Consider the following 23,013-nt stretch of genomic DNA (forward strand, 5'->3'; position numbering starts at 1 on the left):
CCCGCAAGGTGATGTTATTATAATAATAAAGACGGCAAAGAGAGGGGGAGGCGAGCAAGGGGGACGAGAGTAGAACGCAGCAAAAATGAGTCCGAATCTGGAAAATTAGGAACAAGGACAATCAGATTATCCTCGCCCACATCCAAGGAGTCACCGTCACCGCATGACAAAGACATGCATGTCTAGGTATTCTCTGGGCACTTGACCTTGCAACAGGCTTGCCACGCATGGCTGCCTGGGCTGGCTGGCTGGCTGGCTGGCTGCAGGCGGACCACAAGTGAGGCAAACGTCATGTCATGTCGGGCAACGGGCAATGTCAAAGAAGAATGGCGGTTACATGCATTTTCCCCCGTCTATGGGTTATACCGAAGCAAAATCTATAAGTAGCACTATGAGCGACGGTAGCAAAAGTCTATGTATCTCATCACACATCTGCGGCGTCACAGGCGAATCGCGCCCCGCCGCACAGGTCCTCGTGCAGCAAGACAAATCATGTTGCTTTCCCGCTGCAAAGCAATTCTTAGCCACCTTATAACTTTAAGCACCATTGCTGTTCCTGTGCGCAGCAGACACCTCGCGTAGCCTTTCATGCAACATGTATAACCGGACTTGCTTCACTGCTCGTTGCTCCTTGTTATGGGCCACTTCGTCAATGGCTACCCTGACTTCCACCTCGGATGCTAGTCGAGCCACGTATGGCCAGAAATCCTTTGGAACTAGTCCCGTCGATACTGGTGTACCCTGAGCCTGAGCCTGAGCCTGAGCTCGAGCTCCATTCTTAGGGATCATGATCACGCTGGAGGCGTGGCCAGCCCCCCCGTTCCGATGGCCGGCTTGACCATACGCGGCGTTTGTGCTTCCTGGGATCTTGCCGTCTCGCAGGGCTCGGACGGAGGGCGGGACAAGGGCTAATTTTTCTTTGATCCCCCATTCCGACCCGGAGGGGATCGCTGTGCCTTGAACACGCTCGGCTTCGGCGGGGCGCTGGGTTTGGGTCGTGTTTGTTTGCTGGCGGAGTTCCCGCCTGCCGGTTTCGTCTTCTTCTGTACGGGTGTACTATTAACTTCTCTGCCCTTGGTCGGAGTCTTCTTGGTTGGGGTCGGTGAAGGGGTGGGTAGTTGTGCCTGATTTCTGCGGCGTTTTTTACCTTTTGCAATTGCGGGTTTATCATCGTCGGATTCGCTCGAACCGTCGGCTCCTGAGAACTCATCGCTCTCGCTAGATGCTCCGTTTTCCAGGTCTTCTGTTTGAGCGCCAGCTTTGGCCGTGTAGTCGATTTTCTAGTCCGAATTGTTAGCTGATCATTGTTCTCCAGAAAAGCTCCAATAGTAGACATACCGTGCGGCGCCGTCCGCCTCTGCCCAGAATCTCGCGGTTCGCTTCTGCCTTGCGGCGGGCCTCCTCTTCTCTCTGTGCAATAATCTTGTCCCAAACGCCCGAATTCAGCGGCAGAGGCGCCTCAGCCTCGGCAGTTGGCAAGCTTTCAAATGCAGCCGAATCAGAGTCCCATACGCGAGTGTGGGAAAACGGGTTCTCGCCAGATGACTTTTCTTCCACGTTGGCCTGCTCAATCTGCGATCGATCGAGCAAACTATCAACCATCGCCGATGTGTACTCAATTTTGGTCTTTTGGTAGTTCTCATTGAACAGAGCAGACGCTCCATGCTTGAGAATGGACTCGAGGTCTGTACCCTCCAACTCATTGTCATCCATGCTTTCGATAAGAGCATGGTCCAGGGCCATTTTGCTTCTGCCAACTTGCACAATTCGTTCCTCAACCGAGTCTTTCGTCATAAGCTGGAAGCAAAGCACCTTGTTCTTTTGTCCGATTCGATGGGCTCGAGAAAGAGCTTGCAAATCTTGATGCGGGTTAAAGTCAGGATCCATGATGATGACGGTATCAGCAGTCGCCAGATTGATACCGACGCCGCCCGCACGCGTGGAGAGCAGGAACGCAAATAGCGGCGAGTCGGGTTCGTTGAAAGCGTCAATTCGTTTCTGCTTCTCCAGACTCGACATCCCACCATCAAGTCTTCTATATTCGTAGCCCAGGCCTACCATGAAATCTTCTATGATATCCAGCTGCTGTAGAAACTGGCTGAAGATGAGAACTCGATGGCCGCGCTCTTTTAGCTTTGGTAGCATAATCTCGAGAAGAAGAAGTTTTGCGGAAGCCTCGATGAGATTGCGAAACATGACGGCATGGTCATGGTGTCTCTCTTCAATGTTTTCCGAGTACATGAAGGGGTGGCAAAGGCACTTGCGTAGCTGCATTAGAATATTGTTGAGGCTGCCTCGCTCAGTCCTCCCAAGCTTGCCCTCTGCGAATATGGCCTTGATGAGTTCGGGGTTCTTGGCCATGATGCTCTTTGCCAACTTTTCTTGAACAACCGTCATAGTAACTGGTACGATGATCTGCGCCATGGGCGGGAGGAATTTGAGCACGCCAGCCTTGGTACGTCGAAGGAAATAGGGTCGGATTCGATCGTGCAATTGGGGCAAGGTCTCCTTATCTAGAACCTCAAACTCTGCATCGAGTTTCGCAGCATCTTGCGTTCTGTCAATGAACTGAACAAGGTTGAACAGTTCACGTTTGTTATTCTGTAGAGGCGTGCCCGTGAGCAATAGCTGAAACGGTATCTTCATGGCACGCAGGGCTTGGTAGAGAAGATTCTGGTCATTCTTGAGGCGTTGACCCTCATCCACAACCAGACCAGCCCACTTGATAGCCTTGAAAAGGCTCGACGTTTTTGGATCTTGAGCTGAATCATACGACATGATGACAACGTGAGCGCGCATGCTGCCACCCTGCTCGGGGAAGAGTTCATAACGATAGGTGAGCTCCTGGGACTCTCTGCCTCCATGATAGGCAACGACTCGAACGTCCGGCGCCCATTGTCTAAACTCGCGTCGCCAATTGGGACACGTGGAGTTTGGGACGACAATGAGGAATGGCCAGCACTGGAATGGAACGTTAGAACAAACCATCTTTGACGGAGACATGTGCATACCTTGGGACTATCCTGCACCAGGCTCGTCACGAGACTAACAACTTGGACCGTTTTGCCAAGGCCCATTTCATCCGCAAGGACAACGCTGCGACCTTGATGATAGTTTTCAAGCAGCCAGTTCAGGCCTTCCAATTGGTAAGCCATCAATTTGCCGCGGCGGATTCCGTTTGGCTGTGCGTCCAGCTTTGTGAACTCTTCATTCCTGTACGCTTCAAGGCGTTGTCGGATTTTTGCTTGTGGCTCCTGTTCGAAATACTTTCCGTTGACATACTCGCCATACGCCTCGACAAACGCTGAATGGAGTGTCTTCATGTGGGGTGCTGGTGGCGTGTCCCAGACGACATCCTCGTAGCCAAGGCCCTGGAACTTGACAAAAATACGGCGAACATGAGAGATGTTGCTCATCATCTCTTCTTTGGAGCGATGTGGTGGTGCGGTCGAATCCATCTTAGCAACAAGAATGATGTCTGGGGCCAAAAATTCCTCGGGAATTGCGTCCTTCTCAGTCATTTTGAGCAAACTTTGTTCCAGATCACGTTTTCCGAATGCTTTTCGTGAGAGCGCCGCAGCAATGCCGAAGACCCAAGCACCGGGAAGCCACGTGCAGTGGGCATATGATTTAGTCTCCCATTTGACGAGGTATTCCTTGTCGTCTTCCGACACATCCTGCCAGTAGGGAGGGCGCTGTCCCTTGACAGGTGAGAAGGGCGTAGTTGGTCGCCAAGCGACGAGGCGATGAATCTTGTGTGTGGTGCCGGTGCACTCTGAACAGCGCCAGTTCTCCGGGTGGCTGCCAACATCCGACTGAATCCCCAGTTCCGGCAAATGATTCTGATGCCAGCCCCTATGACATGTCTGGCAGCGGAAAAGAACATTTTCGCTGTTGTTGATCAACTCAAGCGCCATGGGCGTCACTGGGTCAACTCCGTTGTTCTCCTCGCGCAACTTCTCCTCCTGACGCCCTGTGCGTTTTGGAGCGAATGCCGAACACGACAGCCCTGGAGATTTGCATTGCTGGCACATATCGTATTTCGGAGCAATGGACTCCCTGGAAGTGTAGACTCCGATGCAGAATTTGCATTGTAAAACAAACGAATCTTCATCGACCTTGACAGCTATGTGCTCTCGAGAGCTGCGAAGGCCAATACAGCCCCTGTGGAAAGTAAGACTGCATCCCTGGCAGTAAAGTAGTTGGCCCCTCTGCTTAGAACCAGAACACACATGGCACTTCTGCATGTGTGCGACAGCAAACGGAGACTCGGAGTCGATGGGCTGAAATATTTCTTTCACGGTCACAACTTTGGCTGCGCCACGTTCCTTGACCACAACCATTGATTCAAAATCTTCATCCGAGTCGAATTCATCGTTCATGCCTTGCATATTCTTCGTTGCCCGAGATGACCGTCGGAGCGGCTCAAATTCAATGTCAGAACCTCCACCAGACGGCCTCAATCGGATGGGCATATGTTTCTTGGCTCGTCTGCGGCTGAGGTGTCTACCTCTTCCGGCTGGTGCCAGATCAGATATCACAGGCCTGAAGTCATCATCGCTAACACCATCCCGAGTTGGCGGATCTTCACGACCTGGTTCAGGGCCATAGTAAGAGGGGTTGTTGCCGCGGGGACGTAATGACCTGGCAGAGCGAGATGGTCTGTCCACCTCGCTGTCACGCTCTTGACCTCGCGTAACGATAATTCTTGACTTTTGCGGTACTCGCCGCGAAGAACGTCGCGCGAATTGCTTCACGGACTGGTCGCTCTCGTCCCCGTCCACATCCATAGCATCAGACCACAGCTCCTCTGGCTCTGACTCGTCAAAGTCAGAGTTACAGTTGCCATCACCATGCTTGCGCTTTCTGGGGTTGCCGGCCATGTTGGCTGTGTCAAAAAACTCGTCCAGAGCAGCTTGCCCGTTGCTCAGCTCGAGGAGTTGGTCGTGTGTTATCTTGAATTTGTTGGTTAGCTCTGAGGGTGTTTGTTGACAGGGAAGAGTAGACATGAAAGTGTAGGAAGAATTGGAAAAGGTGGAAGATTTCAGCAGTGAAAATGGAGCAGAATGTTGCAAAAAGAAGGCGTGTGGAGGAGTGGAAGAGTGAAATGGATGAGCGAAGTTGATGTGCGAGGGGCGGGGTTAACAGTGATTGGAAGCAGCATGTTGTTTGGTCCAGGCGCTGGGATGTGAGAACTTTATGAATAGGGCATGAAGAAGAAAGAGTGGTGAAGATCCTCAGCGACGGTGTAGTAGCGGTATAGTACTAAGCTACCTCGAACAAGTGAAGGCGAAACTTACGGTCTCAAGGCGTCCATCGGTGAACTCGGCATGATAAGCATCGGCATCCTCGACTTGGCTACGAATACGGTCCACTACTTCCGAAAAGACGGTAGAGTACTCGTCTAGCAAGAAATCGGGCAGAGTTGGTAGCTGGATCTCAAATTGGATTGGGTGGGCAGGAAACTCGGTGTTGCTGTCAGAATTCTCCTGCGAGCCTTCTCGATCACCGGGAGATGCCAATTCGTCGTTTTCGTCGGGGTCAAGATTCCATGACATCGAGCTTTCATCGACACTCGCATCCCCGGGAACCGTCCTACTTTCGGCCGTTGCATCGGGTGCATGGCCAGAGTCTTCTTGCTGGGGAATGTGAGGGAAAGCGCCATGCATTGTGTCATCAAAGTCAGCGGCAATGTGCGGATTTTCAGCAATCCCAGCCGCCACCTCAGTGGATTCTCCGCTGTTCAAGTCCTGGTCATCATCATCTGAGGACGCGTCTTCTTTGGGACTGTGAGCATCGGCGCGAACATGCTCTGTTTGAACACTCTCTTCGGCTTGAGAATGTTCCTCATGATTAGGCTCCTTTCCAATATCGTTGTCAACATTGTCTGGGACAATATCAATTTGGGCACCCTTATGAGAAACGTCATTCATGCTGATATCCGACAATGTGATGCCCTTGGCCTCCGCTTGGTCCAGGGCATCACGCGTCAGCCAGTCAAAGGTATCGCCGACATCATCCTGACCTTCCAGGTCGCTCAGGTTGTTCATTGCTGCATATTATGGGTAGATTGTTTCGTTTCATGCAGGGTCGAGCGGAAGGCATTAGCAAATAGATGGAGCAGGTGAGTTGCAATAGTGAATAGAAGTGAGGCCAGGTTGAAGTGCTTCACGTCGCGCTCCACTTAAAGGGCCAACAGGACGTACCTACCTAATATTTTAGCAGCGATTCCCGGCGCGCATTTTACTTCCGCGCTGACACTTGCGCCTCATTGGTTGGCGCGTGTTTACAGTGAGTGGGGCGACAGTTACTGCTTTATTACAGTGCCCTCTGTACTAGGGGTTAGTGGTACTTTTCTTTGGCGTACGTCCTGTCACTTTACACGCGGTACTTGTCGCTAAAAGTGGTAATTCTGTACCGACCGCCCTCCCTGCCCTCTTGGATTCGGCAGAAAACACGCTGCTGCGGAAAAGTTTCATAGGAGCTTTGCGCCACTCAAAATAGCTACTGATCATAGTACCCCGGCAAGAAATACTACCTGGGATTGCTAAAGCTGCTCGCATTATGCAATGAACCTTCTTTCATGCAGCGGTCGTTCCGCTCCCATTCAATCGACCCTATGGCGCGCAGCCCAACTGCCAGTATCCGCCCCTGTCGCAAAAGCCCGACATGCCAGTCTCTCCGCCATCCACCGAGGCTTGCGCCGGTCTGAGAGGATACAATATGGGTCCGCCCGACCGCGGGATGAATCGCTCCTTGATAAGAGCATGAGAGCAAATAGGCGTGATGACTCCAGTCGAGGCGATAGAACCGCCCGCGCAATCGCTGGTGCCGCCTCCCCTCGCCAACAGGCTAAGCTGCGCAAGAAGCTGACTCGCAAGGAGCGCGAGCGCCAGAAGGAACAAGAAGAGGACTCGGGGCGGCAGACGCGCCGCAAAAGGTTTTTGAATCCCGACAAGGAGTTTGGAAAAACCAGCCTCGTCTACCAGCTCAAGCACGGCGTTTTCAAGAACGAAGTCTCCCTCGACAGCCTCCCGCCGCCTGTGCGAGCACGACCACGGGACGACTTTGAATCGGAGCGTCCAATCCGGCGAAACGATTCCCGAGATACTAATGGGCAAACCCAGCCAGGATGGAGTCGACAGTCGCCTGGCCAAGCTCAAACCCGCGACATCGACAGATCAGCTTCGCGAGGGGGACAGGAGCGACGAGGCTCTACTGGCAATCAACCTCGCGACAGCCGGCCACAGCAACGATCAAGCGGAGGCTTCCGCGAAAAACGACCGGATGCCGACAGACACTCGCCTGAATACTCTAGCGCAGCCCGCAAGATGATGCCCATGTCAATCAAGTACACCACAGCCGCTTCACAGTTTCTCTACGGAAGATCCGTCGTCAAGGCCGCGCTGGAGCAGTCCCGACGAAAACTGTACAACCTCTACGTCTACGGCGGCGAGAACCGCGTGGACTCACACTATAACCAGTCCATGATCCGACTAGCAGAGAGCCAGGGCATTCCCGTCACGATTGTACCCAACGACCAGCAGCGACTCATGGACAAGATGAGCACGGGACGGCCGCACAACGGCTTCGTGCTGGAAACGTCGCCTCTTCCGCAGATTCCCGTGACGTCGCTGGGTCAGCTCGAGAAGTCGTCGTCTCCCGCCAACCGCGGGCCTGGCTTCCACGTCGTCCCCGGCTACCAGACGCGCGAGGAGGAGGCGGTCAACGGCACTGACGCCTTTATCCGGCGACCGGGCGGCGACCGCACGCCCAATCCGCTGGTGCTCCTGCTCCACGAGATCCTGGACCCGGGCAACCTGGGCGCGCTCCTGCGCACGGCCAGCTATCTCGGGGTCGACGCCGTCGGCGTCACGCAGCGCGGCTCGTCGGCCCTGACGCCCGTGGTGCTCAAGTCGGCCGCCGGCGCCGTCGAGGAAATGACGCTCTTCTCCGTCGACGCGCCCGCCGAGTTCCTGGAGCGCTCCCGGAGCGCCGGGTGGGTGGCGTACGCGGCCGTCGCGCCCCCCGAGGAGCGGCTCGCGCGCATCCACGGGGGCAAGTTCGTGTCGACCGACGACGTGGAGCGCCGCAGCCCACTCCTCGACAAGCCGTGCATCCTCGTGCTCGGGAACGAGGGCCACGGGTTGCCGCGCCAGGTCAAGGTCGCGGCCGACTACGAGCTGTCCATCCCGCGCGTCGTGCCGGACAGCTGCATCGACAGCTTGAACGTAAGCGTCGCCGGCGCGCTGCTGACGCATGCTTTAATCAAGGGTGCCCTGCCGAAGAAGGAGGCGAGCCCGGTTGATGATATGACGGCGGCGCGAAGGGAGGCAAAGGACGATGAGTCGGAGGTGCTGTTTTAGGCACCACGCATCATCTTCCATGTATTATCAAATTAGACCGCGCACGAACCAACAGCGCTATGTAAATTATGTACCATCAGCCGTGTAATATCATAAATACATATCACGCATTTACTCTCTTGAATACAAAACTACTCGGAGAACTCCAAATAGGCTTGCTATCACATGTTGGCTGTGCGTTTGTTTGACTTATATGGATGCGATCTCCACTGCAGCTCATGTCTAAAAATGGCAACATTCCAGAACAAGCTCCAATCATCCTGCAGCGAGCCACACCATGGACAATCTCCCATCCCGAGAGCAACTTTTCTCAATGATTTTCAACAGTTAATCAATTTGATATTGCAATGATTATCACGATAACAGGCACGCGCTATGCCACCATCATTGACCTGGGCAGTGCTCATCATGGTGGGGGACGCTAAATCACCCCAGCCACCAGGTTTGTTGACTTGATGCCCAAATGCTGGCGCATACTGATTTGTCGGAAGCTGCTCTTTTCTCTCGTCATCTTTGCTGTTCTCTATTTTTCTTCATTATTGCTAAATTATTTCCAACAACTGATCTCACGATACCACGAATTTCTCATCAATCTGGAGGCCAACTGGTAGCTTTCCTCTCCCCCTAGGCCACAACACCCCTGCGCTGGCGCAAACGAACATCCTCCATCTCTACACACCGACTTTGAACTTCTCGACTCCCACACCGAACGACAAGGAGCGGGGAGGAAGGTGCACCACGATACAGCCCGACGCGATGATTCTCCTACCCGCATCACTCCTATCCCTCGCGCTACACGCCTCGCGCTCCTCCGCCACCGTTGGGCGCGCGCCCACCGCCGTCCGCCAGGTCGCGCCCGACGCCGGCGAGAAGATCCTGCGCGAGCACCTCGCCTTTGCGCCGTGGACGTTCCTCGACGCGCGGAACTTCCCCGACTCCCACGATGACAGCTCCCTACCCCGACCGTACCGCCCAGCCCTCGCCGGCCACGATCCCCTGCTGCGGCCCCGGTCCGCGGCCTGCCCGAGCGGCATGAGCGGGTGCGACGCCATCGGGCAGCCCAACAAGTGCTGCCAGGACGGCACCACGTGCACGCGCGTCGACGACGCCTCCGTCGGGGGCATCGCGTGCTGCCCGCGCGGCGCCTCCTGCGGCGGCCAAGTCGGCGCCTGTCCCGCCGACGCCGTCAGCTGCCCGGCCGAGCTCGGCGGCGGGGGCTGCATCGCGGGATACGTCTGGGATACGTCTGCCAGGGCGTGGGCTGCGTGCCCAGCGCCTCCGCCACCACGGTCGTCAGCACGGTGGTCACCGCCACCAGCACCCCGAGCACCACCACCGTCACCAGCACGCGCACCACCTGGGTCGACGGCGCGCCGTCCACCGTCGTCGTCACCGAGATCGTGACGCTCACCTCGTCGCGGCCCCCTGCGACCAGCACCACCACCGTGACCGTCACGGAGAGCAGCAGCAGCAGCGGCACGGTCACCGGCAGCAGCACGGTTACCGGCGGCGCCCCGTGGCGTCCGACCGGCACCGGCAGCAGCAGCAGCAGCAGCACGGAGGACGGCACGTCCACGCAAGAGGGTTGCCCGACGGGCTTCTACGGGTGCCTGGCCACGCACGGCGGCGGCTGCTGCCAGACGGACCGCGACTGCAAGACCACCTCGTGCCCGCCGCAGGCCTCGACGACCATCGTATCCGACGGCAAGACCGTCATCGTACCCGCGTCGGACGTGCCTGCGGAGGCCACGTCGACGTGCGCCGCCGGCTGGTTCCTGTGCGCCAGCGACGCGGGCGACCGGCCGGGCTGCTGCCCCAGCGGTTACGACTGTGGCACGGCGAGCTGCTTCAGCACCTCGGCGTCACAGACGGGCTCGGTGCAAAAGCAGCAGCCCAAGAAGGATGGGGCTGGAGCAAACGCCGTCAGCCTGCTTGTGACATTGAGTGTGGCTGCGGTGTGGCTGCCTGTAATGTTCTGACATTATGATATGGGAAGGCGTGCTGTGTAGTGATGGGCGAGCGTTACGATGTACCAAGACAATAGACAAATGTAAATAGACTGAATCTAGATTGTAAACATGGACAAACATATCAGCACTCAGTCAGGTCACGATGGAATAGGAGACTCATGTGTAGCAGAGATGAAACGCAATTGTATTTTAACCCGGTATTGACTATCAATTTATCGCCCATTACCCATTATTCATTATCCATTATCCATCATCCAGAGCCATCCTTGCCATCAACATCTCAGCACTCCACCACTCTTGTTCTGATTGTTTTTTGCATCGTTTGCAGTTACATTAACAAGAACAGGACGGCAACAACAGTTGCAGCAACCACACCTCGTGCATTCATGCGGCTAGAGACATTCTGGACGATGCTGTGGGTAGGGGTAACAGACGAAGTCGTCTTGAAAGTGCCCGTGGTGCTTGTCTTGTAAGTGCTAGTGCCCGTGGTGCTGGGCTTGTAGCTCGTGGTCGTGTGCATGCCAGACTTCTGGGGGTAGCTGGAAGTGGTGCAGCCAGTAGTCTCAGAGACGACTTTGACGGTGACGTGGCTCGAGCTGGGCGTGTACTCGGCAGGCTTGGGGTAGGAATGGGAAGTAGAGGCAACTAGGGGGGCAGAGGGAGAGCCGTACTGCTCGAAGCTGATGCTGGACATGGTGGACATGGTCGGTTTCGTGTAGGCCGGAGAAGTGTATACCGGAGAAGTGTAGACCGGAGAAGTGTAGACCGGAGAAGTGTAGACCGGAGAAGTGTCGGAGAAGTGTAGGGCCGGAGAAGTATAGGCGACAGCTGGAACTGTGCATTCCGCGGGGGTCGAGTAAGGATTGACGCCAGCGGTGGCGAGGCCAGAGGCAAGGAGGCTGACGAGAATCGGTTTGGTCTGCATGATGAAGACTTGGAATTGGATAATGGAATGGTGAAAGCGGTAGAAAGTAGAATGGAGTGATAAAGCTGTGAAGAAGCTAAGACGATGGAAGCAAAAGATGCGGATAATGAAGCACGAGAATGGATGTTGTAGTATGAAAGAAGAGGAGAGGGAATCGAGAAGGGGGCGAGCTATTTAAAAACCCCTTTTCAGGGTACCGAGTTCCTTCCTTAAAACCCTGAGGACTTTCCATTTGTAGGAGGCGAAGAAGAAGAAAGAGCGAGAGGCACCTTCCTAAGGTGGTTCCACGGCAAACGGCCGAGCCGATAGCCAACAAGTCGCAAAACGGGCAAGGCACAACACTGCCAGCATCGTCATTCTGAGTACAGAAATTTCTCATCAATTCATACTAATCATTTCTCAGAGCTCGTAGTGGGGAAACATGACGAGCTATGCTTGCCATGGTTCGTCTATAAACGTGTACTGTGATTTCCATCACGGAAGATGCATGTAGTGGAAATGTCAGGTACCTCGCCAAATGGGAGATTTTGTCCCCAGAAAGAAAAGAAAAATAAGCAAAAGAAAAAGCAAGTATTTGGAGAACAAAAAAAAAATAAGAAGCCTCCCATGTAAAGTATCGCCCGCCGGTTTTTAAAATCGTTTGCAGCGATCGCTGTTTTCCAACTTCTTCAGAACCCCGACCGCATCAGCCATGAGAATACTGCGACCGCCAAGATTCTCATGTTCCAAAGCTTCACGCGCGAGCCCAACCACAGCTTGCGCGTTTCGTCGACCGGCAAGTCGCTGAACTTGAGCCGGCTGCATTTTCGCAGCGGTCTGAAGCCACTGGAGAGCAGATGGCCGCGAGTTTCTGTCATTCCGCGTGCTAGTTCCATCCCTGCCAATATGACCAAAAGCCCAACAAATAAGGGCACACACGTAAATGCCCCAATAATCCGAGATGTCGCCGCAAAAGAAGGTAGATGCTGTCACGGTTCCCTTGTCATCACATCCGATGCCGAGGAAGACAACCAGAGCTCGAGCAGCAAACGTGGCTGCAGCCGCCGCGCTTCCAGAGTCTCGCCATCGGGAAAGCTGGCTCTGCTGCGTTGTAAATGACTGTAGGCGTAGGACCTTTTTGTTGAACACCCAGCTGTCACCTGATACAGAAAGTACGACATGCAGCGGAGTAAAATGGAGGGCCAGGTATGTGTTGGCAACAGCCGACTGCGCAAACATTGACAAAACGTTGATCTGGCTCAGGTCGACTCCAGATATATCTTGGATCAGGTCGACTCGGGTTGGATTCTGCCGCGAGGGAAGCTGGAGAGAATATGCAGCAAGAAGAACCGACGCAGCGAACGGCGAAGTCTCTTGTACACCTAATGGCGTTAGCCCCTGAGAGATTGCCGCGCCAACACTGAATCTTGGGCACTGAGGGCTCAGTTTCGACCATGATTTCGACGTGGAGGCTTCCCAGAGCTTTTCCGAGGCGCTGAGAGGAATAGCCAATGTGTCAGGCGAGGAGTAGTCTAGCTCTGGAATAGGCAATGGAGCGTGTTCGAAGTAACGCATGGAATGGATGTCGAGCAAGAAGCAAGAAGCAAGTATTCGTCGCTTAGTCTCGTCTTCAACCCAAGCATCCCATGTATCCGGCCGGCCATAACCTGCAGTGTCCGAGAGCTGCGCATCATAACAGTGAGCCTACTCAGCCGGTTAGCCCAGTCTAGAGGTGAAACCCCATATCCATCAAGGTACCTTTTTATAAAGTTGCTTAAACAAGTCAGATGTTTCGAACGAGTCTTTCTCACGTCCCCGAAAGCGCATGTAGTACTCCGAGAGTAGCACAGCTTGCATTATTTCGACCGGCCATTGACTGGCACCGGAAGCCTGTCTGTGTTAGCAAGTATTTGATTTCTTTGGCTTTTAAATGACTAACCACTTCAAGTTTGCTCGCTGCATGGAGGTGAAGCTGGCTTCCGTTGACTCTATGATCTTGGTGCCCAAGAAACTGTGTCGCAACCGCAGCCATCGTGTACTTCAACGTATCAAGCACCTCGGACGTGCTCTCGATTGCCTTGTCGAATGTTGGTCGGTGGATAATCGGGTACATGGGATGCACCTTGTTCCAATACACCTCGAGATAAACCGGCACAGCCTCGCGAACACTCTGACTAAGTGCTAGAATAGCCATGCTTTTTGTTGCGAGATGATCAACAAGCCCCGTGCTAGGTGGAGAAGCAGAAAGTTGTGGTGATATCATCCGATCTTGGAACACTGTCGGCGGCGCGGCCACGAGGACATCAGCAGATCCACCTGCACCAAACGGCACAGGCAGGGTTCCAATGGCCGGACTTCCGAGAAGAGGCTTTGCCGTCTCTAAGGACTCGTCCTCGTAGCCGGAAATGAGAAACGTGGATCCAGTAGAAGATGCAGTAAAATCCATATCATAGCTAATAGAGGAAAACCTCCCCACATTCAACTGTACATCTGGCGACACAGATAATCGTATACCGGGAGAATTCCAGTCAGCACTGGAGGATCTCATGCGTTTAGATTGTTCGTTAGAACTGTCAGATGGCGAAGAGTGGGTGCTTCCGGTTGCAGATGATGGCATGCCTGGGCTGATAGACTGATCGCCATCTGACATGTAGAGGTCGTGGACTGCTTCTGAGGTCCCATGGCCGATGGGCTTTTCGGCATTGAAATCGTGCGTAGTAGCATCCCTGGGGGAGGATGCTCCTTGTGATCTCGGAGTAGAGTCGGCAGAATAACGACTCTGAGGGCTCTGTGCATAGTACTGCTGGGGGGTGGCAGGTATTCGGGGTGGGGGCAGTGTGTGGCCAAAGGGTCGGTTAGTAGAGCTCCAAGTGCTGTGCCCGGACGTCTCGTGCCTAGGCGTGCTGGAGATGGAACTGTGTGGCGAGTTTGACGCGCCATATGACCCCATTTGCATCACTCGGGACGGCGACGAACCACCAAAGTTTTGACCTTGTCGTCGAGGGGAAGAGCTGTGAAGCCGTCGGTCCTCAGAAGCCAGCCGCTCATCCTGCTCGTGCCGCTGCTGGTGTCTTTCGAGCAAGTCTTTGCGATGAAAGACTTTGTTGCAGCCCGGGACACAGCAAGCCAGCTCGGGAGGTTGGTGGCTGAGCTGATGTCGCCTGAGATGCTCGGCGCGGGTAAATGTTTTCGGGGGACGGCACATTTCGCATGTATGTACCGGAATGCCCTTCTTGGCTCGGCTAACCCTTCCAGTTATCGGGGTCAGTTTGACGCCAGGCTCGTTCATGGGGCCTCCTGGTATTATTGGACGCATGTCATGCCCAGCACCATACGGCTGACTGTGCGAATATGAGTAGCCCAAGGGCTCGTTGCTCCCATGTTCCCGGCGGCCTGGGGGCGGAGATAGGTGCTGCTGAAGATGACGGGGAGCAGAGGACTCCGACGTGTGCGAGTAGGTGCTATGTGGCGAAGCACCTCGAGAGTAGCCGGATGGTGATGTGTGAGTATGTAGTGATGGGTCGGACGAGGCGGGATAGCTCGAACTGGGTAGCGGAGAGGAATGCGGAACCGGTCTGGACGACGAGCTGGGGGGCTGAGAGTCGTCATCGACGTTGTTCATGATATTCCTCAGGCTGGCCATGGTGAGCGAGTCACGGAGCGCGATATCGACTGCCCAAGATGGCAAGAACGAGTAAGCCTCTGGGCCAGCTCCCAACAACGACTTGTATATTAGCCAAACAGCAAGCCGCCACACAAAATACGCTGCCCAAGTATGCTTTATAATAATGACAGCAAATAAACGTTCTCGTATCGGTGAAAAGAAAGACGGCCTTGCGTTGGTTGGTTTTGCTCAGCAGGTAGTGGAGGTGACTTCGAGGTTGGCTTCTGCCAAAACAGCGGTTGGTTACACAGAAATTGGTTCAGCCGCGTGTTAGCAGCAGAAGTGGTGGCAGCGCAGAGCCGGCGTCGTATACAAATTCCATCTGAGGGAGGGGGTCAGTCGAAGAGATGAAGCGAAGGACCGGCGACGTCCTTCAATATTACAGTGAATAGGTGAAGAGGAAGTTATCCCAGGCTGAGTACGTAGGGAGGAGGAAGAGTTACGGTGTTAGCTAGAATGCGCAGCGAAGGTGTATGGAACCGCCGTGACCCACGCCAATTTGGACCACATTGGCGGGAGCTGAGGCATGGGGTCCATGTACAGAATACATTGGCGGCGCCAGGCAAACCCCAGAAGGCTTGGGCGTTGTTGTGATTTGACGTATAAAGAGCGTCAGCACGGGCAGCCACAATGGATGCCAGCGGGCAGCGGGTCGCAGGCAGACGGCAGCTCAAGTGCGCGAGACAGACTGCCAACGAACATGGCTGTGTCCCAGTGACAAAGGTTGGGGAGAGCAGCAGGGATCGCTTTGCCAAAGGCTGGGTGGGGGAGGAAGATGTCGGACACGAAACACGCCCAAAAGGGCCGGGGTGAGAGGGTGAGAGGAGGAAGCTGGCGAGGTGTGGCGGGAGTGGACTCTGCACGCCAAAGCTGGAAGCCTCGTCTGAAGAGAGCCCACCACGTGTTGACTAGCCCTACATCAAGGTTCATGAAGGCGAAGACAAAGTGAACACGGGAGGCTGCAGATGGAGCATGACGTTGCGGGAGAGGGAGATGGGCGTAAGGGAGCGGGCGGAAGAAAGAATGATGGCTCTGGCTTGGTTAGTGACAGGTGGTGGACGGCAGTAGAGAAAGAAGGGTGTACGATGTGTCCATTGTCGAGGACCTGTCTACAAGATGAGTTAGCCCAAAAGGGTACGTTAACGCGCGCTGGGCGCACACCCACGCTGGGCTCGGTTGGTGGGCAGAGCCCGCAATCGCGCTGCAAGTCCTGTGGTGGTTGTGGTGTTGTACCTCGGAGTGGTGGTTGCCCTGGGTTCGGCTCAGCCCTCGAGGCCAGCCCGGCCGGATTGTGTCCGGGCGACGGAGCTGAGGCGACGGAATGGTTTGCTGGCAGCGGAGCCGTGGTCGCGGGAACAGCCCAAAGGAGATAGCGTGGACTCGCAGGTGATGCGCGCTGCGTGCTGGGTAGAGCAGCTGGCGTCCAAGAGCTGGCAGGGGCGTTGGGATGTGGGTGTGGGATGGGATGTGGTGGAGGAACTGGCGTCGGTGCGCTTCGTGCTATGGTACTTTGGCAGACGGATTGGCTGGAGGGCGAGGGTGCGATGGAATTCTGGCGCGCGCCCAAGTTTGCCGGGTCCTGGACGAGTCAGAAGGGTGCAGAAACAAGTGGCATGGAGCTCGCTACCTACTCAAGAGCCAAGGACAGGGCCATGCAAAGCCATTCATGCAATCTAGAGATTGTTGGTCGGTCTTCGGCAAACCCTTGGAACTGGGGCGGACAGGTGGGCGCTGCATGTTGAATGCACTATCCCTGCGGCGAAGACTGCGAGATGAGACAATGAGCGGCGGGGCAGTACGAATGATAAATGATACATACATACATTCGTGCGCACCAGTCCGACTAGCCTTTAGTTCTGTAGCCTGTCAGTGTGATGGAGCGCCGCGGCCCATTGCTGCGGATCTCACTACGTAGCGACGCATGGCGGCGAGGATCATATAGGGAGCGTTGCTGGGAATCCCCGTGACAATGGCAAGCTGTGCTAGAGACGTGCAAATTATTTCATACTGCCTGTCTCGAGAGACCGTGATGTCGCAGATGTACTGGCAAAGGTTTGGACACAAACGCAAACGAGGGTATTCGGAGCGCAAGTGCCAATGCCAGCTGCCCTCCAGTGAACCGTTGGGACGAAAGTATGTTAGGGAGGTACCAATGTATGTATGTATGTATGTATGTACCAACGTCCGTCCTGCGACAGGCAAATTGCCGAATACAGTGATACCGCCCGCCCTGTGCCAACAATTGGGGGGTGCCAGCCTCATCTATAGGTACACACAGGCTCCCGCCACGCGCCGGTCCGCGTAAACAAAACAACAGAAGCCCCGCCAATCAAACAGTATTGCTAATAAGCATTCAACGGATGTAGGCTCCCGAAGAGAGTGCAAACGAACCACTAGGTTGCATCATCTCATGCGCTTTGAAGCCATGAAATGCACACAGGCACGCAGGCATACATGGACACAGGCATGCAGGCTCTAAAAGACCAGGCAACGACTAACAAAGCAGGCCAACTGTAATCCAGAGCAGAAAGGGGCTTGTACCTACGGAGTACGGAGTACCAGAGAATATTTAGAGTACAAAATAGTTACGGCAGAACTGATACATGCAATTAATATTCGTACACTGACCACATCTGCGGCATTCGGCTGCTGGGGTAGTACCCTTGTTGGTGTCGTGCAAGAATGGGGGCACACAATTCACTGGGACCTAACAAGAGACCTGCTGGGTCGAGCCCAAACCCTGTGCTTGGCAAAGTCTTTGACGGGTTGAGTAACTACCCATTCGTACATAGGTACTCCGTAAAACAGGTGAAATGGTGGCATGAATCAAAAGAGCCGGCGACAACGGCTCGCTGTGGAGGCATGGCGGACGAGGCTCCCTATTAGCCCGCTCCAGGCGACAGCCAGCCAGCCTGATTCAAGACAAGCCAGCGTTTGGATAAACATCGTTGGCTCATGCCTCTTCTAGCGTCGAGACAAGTCTCACTGCTACGTCTCTCCACTAGGGGGGCAGGTGCCAATAACGGCTGGCCGGCTACCTTGCCTGACAGTAGTCGTCTGCCAGTGAGTTGGTGTTTTGCGAGATGCCAAGCCGTCATGGCCTCGATTCTCCTGTCCTCTGCACACTGCATCATTCATCATCACACCGCCAACCCCCAACCATTACTTTCCGCGCCACAATTCCTAACCAACCTGGTTTATCAACTAACCAACTTGTCTGATAGCGTGCTGACCAGGTAGCCTGCCATTATGAAGCATCTTATCACCAACCCTTGACGGCGTTGGCAACTCGACGCCTCGACCAGCTCGTTTTCCCCCTAGCGACAAATGCAAGTCAGAGATCGGCAACCGAATCAAGATGAAGCACGCACGCCGCGGCCAGCACGCATAAGCCCGCCGCCCCCAACAATGCTCTCTTCTCTTCTGCCCTGGCTACCTCCTGCCTGGCCCTACCCTTCCCTGCCCTGTTCGCGCCTTGTGGCGCAGCCATGTTCTGAATTCCAATGCCTCGAACAAGGAGGGAGGGACCTCCACCCCAGCTACATATCCAGCTCTTTCATTAGTGCGGGGGCCACAACATCCGACTCTTGGCCCTGACGCTGGCTGTCCGTCTAACTACCTATGAACCTTTGACCCTTTCCGCGCTCCCCCTCCCCCTCCTCTCCTCAGCGGGAGGGAGCCACAGCATCGACCAAGCCCGAGTCGTTCCCCAGCACCTTCAACCCATCCATATAGCTGGGCGCCCACGCGGCGCGCTCCATACGAGTCACTCGTCTACTCGCCAAACTGCCCAAACCGGCTGCCCGTTACAATCTGCGGTGCGACGGCACTGACCGCCACTCTTGCTGCTCAAAGAGCCCCAGGGTCTGGTCCGCCTCACGAATGGAGCTCATTTGACTGCTCCTCGCTGCAGTAGGCCAACTTTGACAAATTTTGTTGGTTACACGGCAATAACTTAGTTGCTCAGTGCGGAGTCAGCTTCACGCAGCCGCAATGCAAGATGCAGGCATCACTCGGCGTTGGGGTCAACGGATCCCTCCAAATGTCCGCAGCATCTGCAGATTAGCCAAGCTGCTTTAAGGAAAGTGCCCGTCGTCCTTATCAACAGAGACGCCTCGCTCTCACTGGTACCAGAGAGTTGTCATCCGCTCCTCGCTCGCCCGTCAAAATCCATTATTAGCCAAACAGGCTGTTATGTCGTCGAGCCGTCGTTGGCTCGGGCTCCAGCACCGGACTGTCGGGATCCGCAGCCAGCAAACTGCGCTGCAGCTTCGTCTCCGCTACTAATAAACGACTTTTCTGAGCTGTAACAAAACCTGCACCGACGCCACTGCCAGAGTGGACAAACGCAATCGAATCGGCACCCACGCAGTCAAGAGCCATCGAACAACTCCTCCTCCCTTGCGCGCGCCCGCTTCAGCCCATGCATCCAGCATGCAGCAGCTAGTTGGCAGCAAACCTTTGCAGAGACTCGCACAAGGCAGCCCCAGCACGTCATGGCCTCGCGCATATATGTAGGTAGCAAATTTGACCCCGCCGCTGCCCTGCTTGGACACTGTCCAGTTGGCCGTCGACCTGCGCATCTGCATCCCGTCACTTGTCACAGACAGTTTTTAGCTCGATGCAGCAGCCTCTTCGGAGCAATCAATAAATGGGAATTATTGTCAAGCTGCAGCTTGCCGACGGACGGTTTACCGCCGACGCTGTCTCTCTCCGCCAACCACTCAGGCAAAGACACGATAGTTAACATGCCCGACACCATTCAAGCAACCCCGATCATGCCACCCGGTGGCCGTATGTAACTCGACTGCATAAGTAACATCTCATACTGTCTCCTCATGACAGGCAGACAGGCACTCGCGCCTCCTGTTCACCAAGCATGCTATGCAACTAACTATGGCACGGCGATGGCTCAAGCTGAAATCGCGAATCTCTCCCCAGCTATTAAGCATCTTGTTCACAGCCGTTCGCCTCGTTTACCCTTTCAGCTACAACATATCGGCCCCGCTCATAGGTACTTGAGACGGGCGCGTATGTCGGTCTCGGCGGGTATCGACCCAACGACCCTATACAAAGTCATGTTTGTGGAGATGAAGACCCGCGTGCTCTTGTCGTAATTGAGAGTCAAACCCACGAATCATCAGGCAGCGCTGAATCGGTTCATTTCTGGTCAACACGGCCGGTGGCTGAGGCGCTGGGAACGGTTTCCACGTCGTCAGCGGGGTGCATTGAATAATGAATGGTATCGTGCAGAATGCAATCACACGCCGGTAGCCCGGGCCGTCATTTCGGCCCTGTTCCCTAGGCCAGGGCCACAGCGCTCATTAGCACCATAGATATTCTTGGCTTTCAGTTGGGCGTATCCGTTGCGGCGTATCCTTTGTCACTTCCGCATCAGGCTCGGACAAGCCCATCGGACGCCCTTCTGCCTTGTCTGACACCATGACAGGCAAGAGCCCCATGGCAACTAGTTAACAAGTTCCTCTCCGAGCACCCTGTCAGCTTGGTTTCAACTAATCAGCGGGATGTAACCCCCCGATCGCAACGAGAAGGGAACGATGCACCCAATAGCCTAATAACTGTCCATCGGGCGCTATAGTTAGAGAATAAGGTCTGTTGCTTACACCGTTGAGGGTGGGCTACGAAGGCAGTTGCAATGTGTCACGCCTGTGCCCTTCCAATAAACAACTGGTTTGCCAATGCGCCGCTTCCAGGACATCACACAAGCCGCCACTGCCCTTGCAGGCTATACGGGTGCAGTATGTACGTTGGTCGGCTCGGTAAATTATCATCTCTCGTTCCCAGGAACAACAGTTCAGTTCACAGGTTGCAGAGCCAAACACAACGTCTCCGAGCAGCCTCAAAAGGGGACCAAAGACGCCCATTTCGGACAGAGTCATGTCCGCGAGGCTTATCCAAACCACCTACCACCTTCAAAAAGGATGCCACAAAGAAGAGAAGGGGAAAAGGCCTCAAGTGGAGAGTAAATGGGGGTTCCTCGCCATTTTTTTCTTGATTCTCTTATTCCGCGCCGGTAGTGTGTGTCTTGGTGTGGTGTGCCTGGAAAGGCGCTTGCAGCTGAGTCCTCCCGCGCCCCTCCACCAACTTGTTATGGGATGGCCATCTTGTGTCACATCATCTCTCTAGCCGAGCCCTTTTTTTCCTTCCAGTTCCTCGATGCATGCTTGTAAGCCAGGTTTGAAGATTGATGCTTCTTTGAGTCTGAAATAGGGCAGAGATGAGCGTAACGCGGGGATGAAGGCGCACGATGACGGACAATCTCAGTCACATGAGTGGTAGTGTAGGCAAGGCTGAAGCGGAGCGCCGACAAGCCTTGTACACTGGAATTCCCTCTTTTTCACTGCTGATCATTTTTAGTTTGTTTAGTTGGGTTCCTTCTTTTTTCATTCTCGCTTTCTTCAACGTTGAAAGGCTCGTTCATTATTCAGGCAGTACAGGTGACAGGCAGGTGTAAAAAAGGTCCCACGACACACAGACAGACACCGCAGCCCAGCTGGAGCGGCTGGGCTGATGCGGCTGAGAGGAACTACTGGCACCTTGCCTTTTTAGCTTTGTTTTAGAGTAAGCCATAGTCTTCGGGAAATGCAAAGGTGGCCGACAGACGTCATGAGGCTAGCGAAGAACTTGGCTAGATATCACTTTTCCGTGCACATTCATAGGAGGAAGACTTCCGTTGCATATTCTAGTGTACGAGGACTCGCTACCAAATTAATACTCGAATCTTTTTCGCCCCCGCCGCCTTCTCTACCCCGCAATTTCGAAGCTGGCCAGGTATGCCTGGGAAAGGTGAGCGAGGCAAATGGTTGGGGGTTGTGCATTGGGGGGAAACATTTGCCGAACCAATAAGTTATCGGCTATTGCTTTTTTCGGTTTCGTCGTCGAGTTAGCCTGGTTTATATGAAGCCGAAAAAAGTCGCGGATTGACAACGGCAGGAGAGGCTGAAAGAAAAAAAAGAAGAGAAAGCCACTCATTTATGGTGCTGTTCATCCAGGGAACTTTTCTTGGCAAGGCCAAGAACACGCACACCCCCCTCATCTTCCCGGTTGTTCGGGGGGGGAGGGGGAGCTGTTCGGATGGCGAAGGAGATGGGATAAAACGAGGATCGTGCCATCTAGATACCACCACCACCACCTCCTCCTCCTCCTCCTGCTACTGCTGCTGCTGCTGCTGCTGCGCATCACCAGGTATGCATGGCGAGCTTACTTGGGAAACACGGAACAATGAATGACTCGCCTGCAGGATGATGCGACTCAATGTCTCTGTACACACACACACAGAATATCCCGACTCTTGGCGCGGGCTCCCTCCCATTCGTGATCAACATCGCTTACAACGTACCCGAGACTAAAACTGTGCGTGCGCTCGTGCATGCGCGTGCATGCGTGTCCAATTCGCTCGTTCAATGAAATGTAGCAGTATAAGTGTTGGACAACGGTGTTCGTAGAACCGGCTGGCATCACATGGCACAATAGACACACGAAAAGCATGTGAATATCCTGAACTTTGTATTTCCCTGTGCGGCAGCGTTACGACAAGTCGAAAGAAAACAAGAGTCCAAGCTCAAAGAAGAACAAGTCAGCCCCAAAATACAAAAGAGGGGCCTTGTCCAGGCAAGCTCCCCCAAAAACACAAAAAACCCTGAAAAGAAACGGTTCTTGACGCCTCAGAACTCCATAGACCGCAAAGAAAGAGATTCCCTTCAAGAGGTGTTAAAGAGCGTCTTTTCGAGTGACCTTTCCCATATCGATTAAAAAAGAAATACAAATGGCAGACATGGATCATCCCATCCCTATGCGTTCAGAAAGAAAAGGAAGGTCGCATGTGCGGTGAGGAGCGCAGTGGCCTCCAACAAGCGTCCCGGTGGTCGTGCGGACTACCGGGTAGGCAACGATGATATGAAGCATTCCCATATTGACAATTCCATGCCAAAAAAAAAGGGAGAGCTTTGCGCAGTGCTCACCGAGGAGACTGGAATAAAACAAGGATGCAGAGGAGCTGAATGAGCTGTCAAAAAAATCATGTACTTCGTCTCTCGAGACGGAATTATGCTTGGGCACCTGCCCTTCGTGTCAGGAGGGCTCAACGAA

The 23,013-nt window shown here is 54.5% G+C and overlaps 5 protein-coding genes across 5 annotated transcripts; 2 read left to right on the plus strand and 3 right to left on the minus strand.

The window, feature by feature from the left end:
* Nucleotides 1–537: 537 nt before the first annotated feature.
* ISF_09333 (chromodomain-helicase-DNA-binding protein 4) lies at nt 538–6,050 on the minus strand (the record flags this gene model as incomplete). Its single annotated transcript, XM_018852936.1, has 5 exons — nt 538–1,043; nt 1,148–1,280; nt 1,339–2,961; nt 3,012–4,955; nt 5,301–6,050. The coding sequence occupies 5 exons, from the start codon at nt 6,048–6,050 to the stop codon at nt 538–540; spliced, it is 4,956 nt and encodes a 1,651-aa protein (XP_018699863.1).
* A 717-nt stretch (nt 6,051–6,767) lies between these two features.
* On the plus strand, nt 6,768–8,366 carry ISF_09334 (RNA methyltransferase, TrmH family; the record flags this gene model as incomplete). Its single annotated transcript, XM_018852937.1, has 1 exon — nt 6,768–8,366. The coding sequence occupies one exon, from the start codon at nt 6,768–6,770 to the stop codon at nt 8,364–8,366; it is 1,599 nt and encodes a 532-aa protein (XP_018699864.1).
* Nucleotides 8,367–9,122: 756 nt separating this feature from the next.
* ISF_09335 (hypothetical protein) lies at nt 9,123–10,410 on the plus strand (the record flags this gene model as incomplete). The annotated part of the gene is made up of 3 exons (XM_018852938.1): nt 9,123–9,610; nt 9,664–10,300; nt 10,363–10,410. The coding sequence occupies 3 exons, from the start codon at nt 9,123–9,125 to the stop codon at nt 10,408–10,410; spliced, it is 1,173 nt and encodes a 390-aa protein (XP_018699865.1).
* A 254-nt stretch (nt 10,411–10,664) lies between these two features.
* ISF_09336 (hypothetical protein) lies at nt 10,665–11,261 on the minus strand (the record flags this gene model as incomplete). Its single annotated transcript, XM_018852939.1, has 1 exon — nt 10,665–11,261. One exon carries the CDS (start codon nt 11,259–11,261, stop codon nt 10,665–10,667), a length of 597 nt encoding a protein of 198 aa, XP_018699866.1.
* A 1,835-nt stretch (nt 11,262–13,096) lies between these two features.
* ISF_09337 (hypothetical protein) lies at nt 13,097–13,686 on the minus strand (the record flags this gene model as incomplete). The annotated part of the gene is made up of 2 exons (XM_018852940.1): nt 13,097–13,130; nt 13,280–13,686. The coding sequence occupies 2 exons, from the start codon at nt 13,684–13,686 to the stop codon at nt 13,097–13,099; spliced, it is 441 nt and encodes a 146-aa protein (XP_018699867.1).
* Between the last annotated feature and the right edge of the window lie 9,327 nt (nt 13,687–23,013).

Source organism: Cordyceps fumosorosea (assembly GCF_001636725.1).
Source record: "Cordyceps fumosorosea ARSEF 2679 chromosome Unknown scaffold_46, whole genome shotgun sequence".
NCBI classification, from domain to species: Eukaryota; Fungi; Ascomycota; class Sordariomycetes; order Hypocreales; family Cordycipitaceae; genus Cordyceps; species Cordyceps fumosorosea.